Source organism: Erithacus rubecula (assembly GCF_903797595.1).
Source record: "Erithacus rubecula genome assembly, chromosome: 4".
Classification (NCBI taxonomy): Eukaryota; Metazoa; Chordata; class Aves; order Passeriformes; family Muscicapidae; genus Erithacus; species Erithacus rubecula.
Window position 1 is genome coordinate 3355068 of NC_136686.1, and position 12511 is coordinate 3367578.

Here is a 12511-nt window from a genome sequence, read left to right on the forward strand (position 1 = left end):
AACAACAAATTGCCAGATGTACAGAATTAAAGTTGCTATACACACAAGATATATCTGTATCTTGATTGACACACTCAAACTAATTGCTTCTTCCTAAAGTTAAATTTGTATGAGAGAAGTTTTGGTGAACAGAATAAAACAGACTCCTCATTTGGCCAGCAATCATTACCCACTATCACCCTCATACACATATCCTACAGGTGATCCACAAGCCCAAGAGCTGGAGAATACTGACACTGCCTACTCAATAAGCTTGTCTCTCACTGTCTCAATGTTGTACTTTTATCTACCAAAGCCAAAGATTTTACAGCATTCAAAGCCTTACAAGACTGCTATGGGAGGCTACAGTTGTGTCACTTCACTCTCACACATTTAAGTGGGAACAGGAACTAGTCATAACTCTTTTTAGAGATCACTGGCTGCAATCCTTTCCAGCACTCTCAAGAAAAACTCAGTAACTCAAATCAAAATGCACTCTATGTGTGGTAATACTGAAATGTTGTGCACTACTGCAGAATGTACACTGTGGCTCACAGCTACCTCACTGACAAGTGATCCAGTCCAATAAAAAAGTTAAGCTTTTACTTAAGACATAGAAGTCCACTGTTCTTCAGAATCACCAGGTAAATAAAATATCATTTATTCCAGAAATCCAAAGAATCTGAAGCTAAGACTATTGATTCAGTTAGAGGAAAAAAAAAAAAAAAAAAAATCAATCACAACAGCTACTGTAATTGCAGCAATTCTAATGTATATAAGAAATTAATCAAGCTCCAGAACAGGAAATGTTGCTTCTAAGTGCAGCTGGAAAACAATTAGCATATTGGTGCATGAACAGTGAGCAGAGCCTTGTTTAGAAGCACAGAGCATGAGTAGAGAGGTTCCTCTGTAACAGTGAAGTCTGATTGGTATTAACTGTTCTACTCTTGCACAAAAGCAAAAAGACCAGTTGCCTCTATCATGCACAGTTCTTTAACCTCACCCATTGAAGCAGGGATGCTGCTTCTATAATGTGAACACCTTGAGCTAGCTCAAAGACACCCTTTGGCTTTATTGGGACTTCAGCTTGCAAATGGCTTTCAAAAAAAACCCCAAAACCAGACATGCCTAGACATACATTTCAGTTAGATATATATTTAGAAATGCCACAGTGACACAATACTAGATGTGTCTGTCTTCTATTTTCAGTATGGAAAACATGTTTTTGAAAAATGAAATTGTATTAGTTGCAGTCTCTGCTTTAATCTGCTTCCACTCTGGTAGAAAATCATCGTTCTGCACTCATTTTTAAGTTTGTGTACAGTAAGTAGTTCCACTGGACTTCAAACTAAATTTTTCAAAAAATGATGTAACATGGACCACAAAACCCATTTGGTACCAGAAATAGTTTTTAGAGAGGATTATCTACTTAAAAGGCCTAAGGTAATGTTGCAAACACCAGAAATAGTGCACAATTCCAACAATGCACCAAAAGTCCCCATGCCTTTTATTTTCAGACTTATTCTAATAGGAGTGAACACTTTCCTGGAGCTATCCCATTCCTACCCCTTGCAACTATAGCAGTACAGCTGGCAGGACAAGAAATAGTAGCCTATGCATTCTTAGTGTCAGTATTTTTAACTGGTGGCACTCTCTGACAACTACCATTGAGCCATCAGTCTCCCCACAGGAATGCTTCAGGGATTCACCAGGCACAGAACTATAATGGTGCTCATCACAATGCAGAGCCAGGCATGTGAAAAACACTTATCACCTCCCTGCTCCTAAGAGCCACCTTCCCATCTCTTGTTAAATTAACCTCAGTTAATGTAAGAATTAAATGAATGGTAGTACAGGACAGAATACTAAATAATAGGATCATTGTTTTGAGAGACCTAATCCGTAAAAGATACTTTTAAAACTTCTCAAATTTTTCAAGATATGTTGTTTAGCCCATATTCTGTGCAGCAGAACTTAAATTACACTCAATTGTATGCAATTCAACCAATGCTCACAATCCTCCACTCCTTTTAATTACTGATCATCTAAAAATCATATTCTGTTCAAAACTGCCAAAAGACAATCCAGGCTCATCAGTGAGCAATATAAGAAAGAAATAGCTCCCTTTACTTCAAACCTAGTTTGTTTCACATCAATATTGACAAAAAAAGTTTTAGCTGTAATCTCAAAGCTGAACAGTGCTGGACAGTGAGCTACTTTTAGAAAATAATCAGTTGAATAAGCCTTTTCCCTTTCAAACTCAAGCATCATCTGACTTAGCTGTGCAAACCACACAAAATCACAGAGTGGGTGAGGCTGGAAGGGACCACAGTGATCATCTGCTCCCACCTCCCTGCTCAAGCAGGGCCATCCCAGAGCACACGATTGCCTCCAGAGGGTTCTGGAATATCCCCAGTGAGGGAGACTCCAAACCCTCTCTGGACAATCTGTTCCAGTGCATGGTCACTGCACAGGAGAGAAGTTCAGGTGGAACTTCTGTGCATCAGTTTCTGCCCATTGCCTCTTGTCCTATTGCCTGGTACCAGCAAAACCCTGGCCCCATCCTCTGCCACCCTTCCTGCAGATACTCAGACATTGATAAGGTCCTCTCAGTCTTCTTGAGGCTGAACAGGCTTCCCTGAGCCTGTGCTGGTAAGACAGATGTGCCAGTCCCTTCATCAGCTTTGCTGACTGAGAAGCTCAAGCTGATCACTACTTTCCCTTACCTGGATCATTGTAACTTGTTAAAGAGAAATTCTAAAGTAACATGCAAGGCTGCTTAAGATACTAATGCTTCAAATCCTTGAATTCCCACCTTCCACTTTTCAGGCTCTATATTTCTGAATTGATGAGTCAATGACTGAATCCCCACACAGGAACATTCTGCACTCTTAAAGTTGTTCCAGCAAAATGCTTGTGACTGATTTGAATGGCTACAAGAAGCAAGTGCTAGAAGTTCAAGCATTCTTCAGTTCAGTCAGTGTGAGGCAAGGGAATTGCACATGATGTACAATTTTTTTTAGCATTTCACACTTTACTGCCAGTTTCCTCTCTGAAGGAATACAAGAATTTATCCTTTCTCACAATTAAACTGTTTCCTGTGCTTGGTTGAAGGTCTGTGGCCTTTCAATACCTGTTTTCACAAAAGATTACCTTATCTGTTGGAGTGTTTCCTCCCCTACTTTTCCACTGATTTTTTTCCAATGCTTTTTTCACTAGAAAGGTTGATAGGAAAGATAACTCTGTATCTATTTAAACCAGGTCAAGAAACCAAGTCATTCAGGGTAAAGAAAACAGTTTTATTCATGCCTAAAAAATGCTAGATATTGCTTCCAGGAAGTAGAAGAGGAAATTAATCATCACTCATTAAGCACTGCAAGTAAGATTAATCATAGGTCTAAAGGTTTAGCATTTTTTATTTGCTATTTAAGAACTCTCAGGAAGAAGAAAAAAAGAGCTGGAATACTTGGCCCACTGCATCTCTAGTGAAAATGAAGCAGCTGACTGGTAGGGACAGTTATGATGCCCAACTTTCAAGATACTAAAGAAAAGATTCATTTTATCTCAACTGATCAAACTACAGTACTTTGTAACTTGTTTCCAGCAAAGAGAATGACCTTCACCCTGACCAGTGAGCTCCAGTTCCCACCAGTTAGGGAGATTAAGGAATTGTGAACCAGTTAGACACTGCCTGGTCAGGTTACTCATTATGTGCCTTGTTCCCTTAGGCCCTTTTTTAAGCTCTGGAGAACCAAGCAGAAAATGTTATGCCTGCTATGGAACATTTTAGTAGAGGACAACCTTTTTTTTAAAAAATCAAAATGCAAAATGCTTTTTTTTCCCTCTTCTCATCTTAAGGCAGCTCACACAACAGACATTTGCTGAGAGAGAAGAGACTGAACTTCTGGTGAAAGAAAGGACAAATGCAAAACTTCACTTTGCTAAAGTAAGCCTGGACAAAATCAAGTACAGAGCACAAGTCCCTCTGCAAAACTTAAAAGGTAAGTTTATATGATGGGAGGGGGAGAAAGAAAAAGGGAGTTTTCTGCTCATACTCAGATGATCAGTACATTTGAAACTGAGGATGGCTTTATCAACTTTTTTGCAAGGAACATATCTGGATTTTTATGCTAGTGCTAGATATGCAAGAAGGAGAAAAATCTGCATAATAAACATATTAATTATCTTTTCACTGGTCTTGAGGCTAGTCAATCACCTAGCAAATTTAACTCTTGGGACATCCAAGTATTAGAAATCTAGATTTTGAGGCAACAGCTTAGGATTCCATGGTCCTACCAGAGTCTGAGGCAAAGCAGCTGAAGTTACTGGAGTTAGTTATGCCTTCACTGCATTGATTCCCAAACAGACTAAATTAAGAAATCATACTTAAGATGTCTGTTCTATAAATATCTCTTTTTCCATTTAAATGCACGTGTAGCCTATTTTAAATATCTCCTGTGACAAACTGTTTAATTGCAATATGCATGGAACAGGTCAAGGAAAACATACCAGTCTCCTGAGAAGAACAAAGCCAGACAGGGAAACCCTCCTGAATTTTACCAAGATTTTACTCTTTTTGTTTTTTCTCAATGCAAGCAAGTACAGAACAGAATTACATATCTTGATTTCATTTCGCATTGTAACTCTCTGCATTACTTGGAAACAGAGCAGAATAGTAAAAAACCAAACAAACATAAAAAAGGGATCCATTCCCTAATATTCCAGCATACTGTGCAGACTGCTGTGCTTGCATGAGAGGGCAGAGGAGAAAGAATAAACCAAAGGAGGGGGAAACAGCACTTTAACAACAGTACAGCTTGTTATCAATTCATTGAGGCTTAGATTATTTCTTTTCTGAGGACAAGTAGGCATCAGTAAGTGCTCACTGGACACATTCAGTCCCAGCTGAGTAGACATACTGCTTAAATATCAGAGATGTCCCCATCCCACAGGAAGGTAAAAATCCAAAAAGCTCAAATTTCTTTAAGCACTGACTACTCATTTATTTGGAACCATTAGCAAAGTACTAGAGGGTGGCTTCAATAAGGAAAACAGGGTTTTGAGACAAAATTTCAACACCATGATTTAATGAAAACAAAGAGCAAGGCTAGGTTGGCTCCTTTGTGCTTGAGTGACAAGCCATGCAGATGCCTCCTTTCTAAAAGAACTGCCAGTGGAAGGGTCTGGGCTGAGTATGCTCAAGGGTGCAAGTACAAGCAGAGGTCAATATTCTGTGTCAAACTGCAGATTTCCTTGCCAGAATGGCAAAACCAAGTCCAGCATAACACCTTGTGCCCTACAAATTCTGCATAGTTGTGTTTTTTAAGCCAGGTATATACCCAGATTCTGTGTTAAAATAATTATTCTAGATAAAGTGATCCAGAATAACAACATAATTGCACTTGTGTTTCTTGAGCCAGAGAAAAATCAAGAACTTTATCCTAGGAATGTTTTAAGTAATTACAGGAACTTCCCAGTGAGACAGTGTAGATGAGCATCTTAGGAACAGCAGGCTTATGCAGCAATGCTCTTGTCCAATATGTGAAGCAACAATAACTGCCTGGGCCAAAAAATGTCTCATCTGTGAGAGGAACTTCAGCCTTCAGATCCAAATTCTAGATCTGTGCTTGCCAAGGTGTATTATTTAACAAAAAACTGCTTCCAACCACGAGGAAAGACCCTGAACCAAAGAGGGAGAACAGGACTAATTACTCTGAGCAATACTGCAAAGCTGCAGCATCTGGGCATCAGCTAGAGCCATCCTTGCCACAAAGGGTGTCAGGTCAAAATGCAATGCAGATGAAGGCCCCCTAAAACAAAGAGACCAATGCACAGCCAAAATGGGAGAAAACATAAGCTGGCATTACCAAGAGGTTCTGAGAGGACACTGGGCATTGAGACACCTTTTATAAGATTCTGTCCCAAGCAATAGCAAGGATTCAAGGTAATTGAGCAACTTTGCTTTTTACTAAGCCTAAGAGTTCCTGTAAAGAGGGTGAGGGAAATAAACTAATTTAAATACAAATGGTCTGCAGTGAGTGGCTGCACATATTGATCTTTTAGCCTTTGGGGTTTCAGTGGTATTTAAGCTCCAACATGGTATGACCTTTCACAGCAGACCATTGCTATTGTCCTTCCTTCTGCTCTCTGCATGCACCTAGATAAAATAATTCTAAATAATGCTAAACCTCTTCTACAAAACACATCCACTTCCAATATACAGTAGAAGGAGGTGTCCTTCTAAGGAGATCTCCTGCTGCAGCCACCTTTGCAGGAGGGGGTTTTCTGCCTCCACTCTGTTATTGTTATTGCCCTTTCAAGTACTGAATTTGGCAAATGGTTCACCACTCACCCACAATTGCACACATGGTCTAAATTTCTAAAATCTTCCAAATCTAAAACTACTTGGCTCTTTTTCACATGGGTTCACAGAGCTTTCATGGAACAATAAAGAGAATGCCAGGAGTATTTTATTTCACTTTTTAACACAGGTCTCTTTCCACATTATAGAACACCAAATCCTCCATTGTCATTTAAGACAGGATTGTGCTTTATTTCCAGATAACATTTCTTGCCTTCATTGGAAGCCTTCCTTGAAAATTCTTCACATTTTTTTTCTGGTTGGGTTTGTTTTGAACAAACTGATTTGCAACTACACTGAAATAAACAACCTCAAATATACCAAGGCACACAGCCTTTCCAAACAGACCAATGTGCATTTCATTTTCTTTACCTTTCTGCCCTTTGCTCCTTCTGAAAGAAAACAAGATTTGCTGGATTTCATATCTAAGTGTATCTTAAGAGCTCTCAAGCAGCAAATTAAATAGTTGGGAAAAAATATAAAAATCAACCAATAGATTTGATTTGTGAACCATCAGCAGAGTAGAATAGAAGGTGGTGCTGGACAGACCAAAAAATTGTCAGTGTGTTCCTCATCCACTTAGAATTTCCACCATGAGCCAAAAACAGTGGGGAGGAAGGAGCACCACACACAACAAACAAGCTAAGTGAAACCCTGGTAAGTCTCTAGGTGACTTGTTCTGCTGCAAGTCCCTACAAAGCTTTCCAGTTATGTACTTCAAAGATCAGGGAAAAGACAAGTCTGTAAGACCTGGAGATTTCCAAGCCTGAGACTGTCTCAACATCTGATTCTCAGCAACAAACCCGTTCCTTGCACTTCTTGAGGAACAGGCAGGACAGTCACATTAGGCCATGTCCCTCCCACTTCTCCTGCTTTGGCTCTGTCCAAGACACATCCATAGGCACAGCAGAAGGAACCAGAGACTGTTCCAGGAAGATATGTAGCTTTCTTTCATTGATTCCTACTGCTTCCAGGTCAGATTATGCTGTACACAGAGTAAGGGCTGGACTTTAGCCTCATTTTTAAACTCTGTTTAGAAAATCACAGCTAAGTTTGCCAACATGCAAGAAAAATCCAAACTAAAAAACTCCACCAAGTCTATATGCATATGCATGTATACATATAAAAACTTATTCTAACATCTGTGCAGAAAACTCAAGTGACAACTTATGCCTTTACTTTCCTTTTTCTGTGCCACTCAATATTTCCTTGGAAAAAAGGGAGAGCCTTATTTCACCAAGCCTCTTTTCAGAATTCATTGCTTCTGACATGAGGACTCTACTCCAACTGCAAATCAAGAATTACATCTGCCTTCTGCAGGGTAAGGCATCAGGAAGAAGAGAGGGTTTTATTTTTCCAAAGCTAGGCAAGTTGTTTCTTAAACCTGTAACTTCTGAGATAACATGCACAAAAAAAATTAACAGGAACTCATTTATCTATGGACAAAGAGGTAAGTCTGGGTTTTTTTTTTCTCCTTTGCACATGTGCACAGGTATTCTGAGAAATCCAATGCGAGTTTTCACTTCCCCAAGCAGCCCCCTCACTATTCTTTCTGAATGCTCAGGTCACAAAGTTGAACATGTTTGTTTCACTGCACTGGTACAGTCTTCACAACACTGCCTCAGATATCCCAGATTAAATCTAGCCACACCATACTGCATTTCTAGCACCACATCTCCAGCACTGCAGTTCTTCATATACTCAGGGTCTGCATGTTTCCCTCAGTCTGGTCACATGGGGCAGCTCTAATCTCTTGATTACCTTCTGAGCCGTGTTTGTTTTCTCCCACAATGCCTCCACCTCCACCACTACCCACACTTACTCGGTACTTACCAGGGTGGAATAACTTCCTGCTATTTATCAAGTGTTTCCACTTCATCATTATAACAAGTGCCCCCAAAACACAGGAGCTAAGGGCCACTCAGAATTCAATAAACTATTAAAATCACTCTAGGTAACTGGCAGGCAGCTAAGCCAGTGCTCAAATTTGTTATCCAGAACAAGGTTATCAGCTTCTCTTCAAGACAGAACTACTTCCACCATCCCCCAAGTGGCTTAGAAAATAATCTGTTATTATTCTAGTGCATTTTGCTGTTTGGTTTGAGGGCTTGGTTTCATGTTTTTTTAAACCCTATGTAATACCTACTTACCTACTGAAAGAAGAGCATGAACACATACAAACTTTAATTCCTATTGACGCATTTTCCAAGCTTCTGACAAAATTTCAGCGAGTTCAACCCCCCTGTAACTTTGCACTCAGCCCAAACCACTCCCTTTTCAGCTGTTTTTTTTGCCCAGCAGTGGTGCTATCCTCTGCTGCTAGAAGCAGTAGCTGTACAGTGAGAGGCACTTACACTGGTCACTCGGCGGTAGATCTGCGCGGCATTTTGGCACTCGGAATAAGGGTACTCAGACGTGGCCATCTCTAGCATACACATCCCAAAAGCATACACATCAACGGACTCATCATATTTCTCCTCATACATCTCGGGGGCCATGAACTCTGGGGTACCTTAAATTAAAAGAACGATTCAGACTCTAAATGTCTCAAAGCGAGCAGAGGCTGCTGGCGTTACTCACCGCAGGGACAAGCGGCTGGGCAGACCTGTGAGACAAGAGAAAGTGGAGGCAAAAACAAGAGGGAGGAAACCCTTAGTGACTCTGTTGCACCAATGGACTTTGTGAGTCTTCCATTGCAAGGCCTTTATGGAATAACAATGGCATGTGAGATCTGATGCAATTCCTGGTTTAGCTATGTTAGTTGATACAAATGCCAGAACAGACTGGATCAGCCTGAAATCAAACGGGAGGGGAGGGGATAAGAAGAGGGGAAAACTGTAGACTAGCCATAGGCTGCAAACCAAATACTAAGGAGAGTTAAGGCACTTACCTTTTCTCCCTGTAAGAAAAGAGGCACATTAAACCTTGTTCAATGAATTACCTGACTGCCCTCTGCTGCAAAAGAAGTAGTACTGGTAAGAGCCCACAGCTAGTCTCTGACCTGGTGCTCTCCATCTACTTGCTCAAGTAGAGTGGTTCGGGTAAGGCCTTGCAATGAAAAGCTCTATTGTTACAAGTATAAAACTCCGTGAAAAGAGGATAAAAGGTAATTTTCTGCAAAGGCCACTCACCAGAGCCCTTTTCTTCATATACTTACCTTCCCACCTGCAGTATATTTTTAGGCCTGCTGCAGATACAGGCATTAGTGAGGGACATCCTACAGTCAAAAATACTCAGAAATACAGAGAGATTGAGTTACAGGCATAGAGCGTGAGATTCAACAAGTCCCATTTCAATAGTGTGCAGAAAATTATTGCCCAGTGAAGCATCACAGAGCCCCTCTGCAAACAAAGGGCCTGCATTGTATGATCAGATTTACTTTAAGCCAGAGATGAAAGTTTGTTTTTTGTAAATTTAAGCACAGAATTATTTCCTGCAGACACCAGATTCCAGACAATTTACAGATCATTGTCCAGCCCACTGTTTGTTTCCACCACACTAAACCAAAAAGAATGTAATTGCAGTCATTTATTCAAAGGCTAATCATTAACAGATAATGTAACAGATGGTAATTTTCCATTGATAAATTGGAAGATATGACAAATATCTTAAGAAATTATGGTTTTTTTAACACCATTCTTTTCTTCCCTATTAATACTTTGACCTGGTTAAGAAGCAGGAAATATTTCAGCGACAGCTTGCAAGAAAATTTACAGGTATACACCATCGATCCCAGCTGGGAATCTGGCACAGGACTGTTGAGTAATGCTGAATTTTAGCAAGCTCTAAGTACTGAGAGCAAAAGAAACTTCATTCCCTGCAGTCTATCCACCCAACTATAAAAACAAAGCTGATAAAACCATTTCTTTCAAGAATTAATAACAAAGATTACACTAGGTCACAATTTCTGAAAAAGGTTATGAATGGATACACAGGGACAGAGCCAGAATAAAGCAGTATTTCCCAACGCACCCTCCTGACTCACAAAAATCCACATTTTACAGACTCTCTAAGTAAGACATTATACCAATCTGTGGTGTTATTTATATACTTATATATAATATTGACCTTCTTTGGTATACCTCAGGTTCTGATTACTCACAAGCTGCAAGAGATTCAATATTAACCCCTGGTGACAACTAAAAAAAATTTGGCTGTGTGAACTAATGCTGTGCTAAAAATCAAAATGTTGTTTGGTCACCAAAACGTATTTGTGCATTTCTTGAAGCAGCACCACATCAAAGATAAGATTTACGTGTAACAAAGAGTGGTTTTATCAACAATGTTGCACTAGATTGTTGGGCAGGACAAGAGCTCTGTATTTTGAAATAGCTAATGTTAATATGCAAATATCAAAAGCACAACCAAAATTTCAACATGTCTTTGCATTAGGAACACAGAATGACACCTCTGCAGCCAAGAGACAAAGCCTACATATTTTCAGGCTTTGACCATGTACCTTTTAAACACGTTTTTTACAAGTCTCCAAAGAGGTAGACTGGCTCAGCAGCCTCCACAACAGGAGAGGCTTACCTATCACACTTTTGGCAAAAGAAGCTCGTTTCAGGGTTGCCAGGCCGAGGTCTCCAATCTTGACTGATCCAGTGGGGCCAGTAATGAAGATGTTGTCACATTTTAAGTCTCTGTGAATGATGGGAGGAGTGCGTGTGTGTAGAAATTGTAAGCCTTTCAGTATCTGACGGCACCAGCTTCGTAGAACTTTAATTTTCATCACTTTAAATCTTTTCAAATACCTAATGAAAAAAGCAACAATAGGTTAAACAGATTCTGCTAACCAACAGTAGATAAAACTATACCATTCACTGTAGGGATGCAAAGAAACAGTAATTAAAGACATGGATAAATTTAAGCTTCTATTTTAAAATCTACCTAGGTGTTTCAGAACTTCAGAGGAGCTAAGGATGATTTCCCTTTACAAAACCCATCTCCTTTCTTCTAGCCAGCAGATTATAATGATGAAACAAAAATATGAAAGCTTAGTGTACATAGCTGATCACTCCCCTGCATACAAAATCATTCTACAGTAATTAGACAGTTGGATTGCTAAATTTCAATGACAAATAATTCAAGGCTCATGAATTATTCTTTATGTATTTAACTTCTTAAACACTACAACCTCTGCCTTGATTAATTGCTAGTGGGTGGGGAGGTGGGTCACTAGATGCAAAATGTTAATAACTAACAAAGTACAGAGTTGTGGAAAACTGCAAGAGCTCTGCAAACATTATTCCCTCATTTACCAGAGTAGTCCAAGCACTCTGTTCAAGGTTTCCACATGAAATTTTAAATCTGCTTCAAGTTTACCTGTGGAGTTATCAACTGAATTAGAAATTCTTGGAAATCCTCTCCCTGGTGGAGGACAGAGTTTGATCACCTGAATCCAGCTGGTACTACTCATTACTTCAAAACTGGACAGATACAGATACAGACAGAGCAGAACAACCTTTAAAAAGGCTCTGTCAAATAATTGAAGTGGAAGAGTTCACAGGTAAGTCTGTATCCCCTTGCAGGTAGAATGCAACCCAACCTTCACTGTTCTATCTTTGCCACTCCTTGAAACCCCACGTCACAAGAGTCACATTTCATACCAAAAATATTTTTCACTGTGCGTGACCTAAGACTAAGATCTTACTCTGTTACTTAACTTCAGCAGATTAGAGATGTCACAAGGTGAATAACCTCTGACAGTTTTTAAGTGCTTTCCAGCAGGGTTTTGTCTCAACCTCTCTTTGGGGAACACAATCTGAAGTGAAGAGCTGTTTTGCTCCTTCTGAAAAAGTACAGGCTGGACTATGTATAGAGCAAAGACTTTATTCTTGCTGGGCAATGTTACTCAGTCAGAGTCTCACATAAAGACAAGTTTCACACTACAGCAAGATTGCTAGTAAATTCTGTGACCACCATGGAGTCTAGCAACTGCAATCTTAAAAATAAAAACAAGTTGTGTCCAATTATCCCATGGTAGTGGTTAGTCTCTTCTGCAGATTCACTTAATTAGGAGATAGAGTTCTGATGAAATCACTTCAACTAGCTCCAACACAGAAATGCATTGTATTAATCCCTTTTACTTTCATTTCTCCAGTTCAAAACAAGAGCTGGAAAATAAAGTTGCTAGCAACGATCCTGCTGTGAAAACAAATCTGTAAAAGC

General features: G+C 39.7%; 1 protein-coding gene across 9 annotated transcripts in view; it reads right to left on the reverse strand.

Annotated features, from left to right (window-relative positions):
* WNK1 (WNK lysine deficient protein kinase 1) overlaps positions 1-12511 on the reverse strand; it is a 93102-nt gene that overhangs the window by 47243 nt on the left and 33348 nt on the right. For all 9 annotated transcript variants that reach the window (XM_079303759.1, XM_079303758.1, XM_079303760.1 and 6 more), the window contains exons 3-4: positions 10874-11094; positions 8695-8852 (exon numbers count right to left, since the gene is read on the reverse strand). In XM_079303759.1, coding sequence (XP_079159885.1) covers positions 8695-8852; positions 10874-11094 — 379 coding nt within the window. The remainder of the gene's footprint in view (positions 1-8694; positions 8853-10873; positions 11095-12511) is intronic.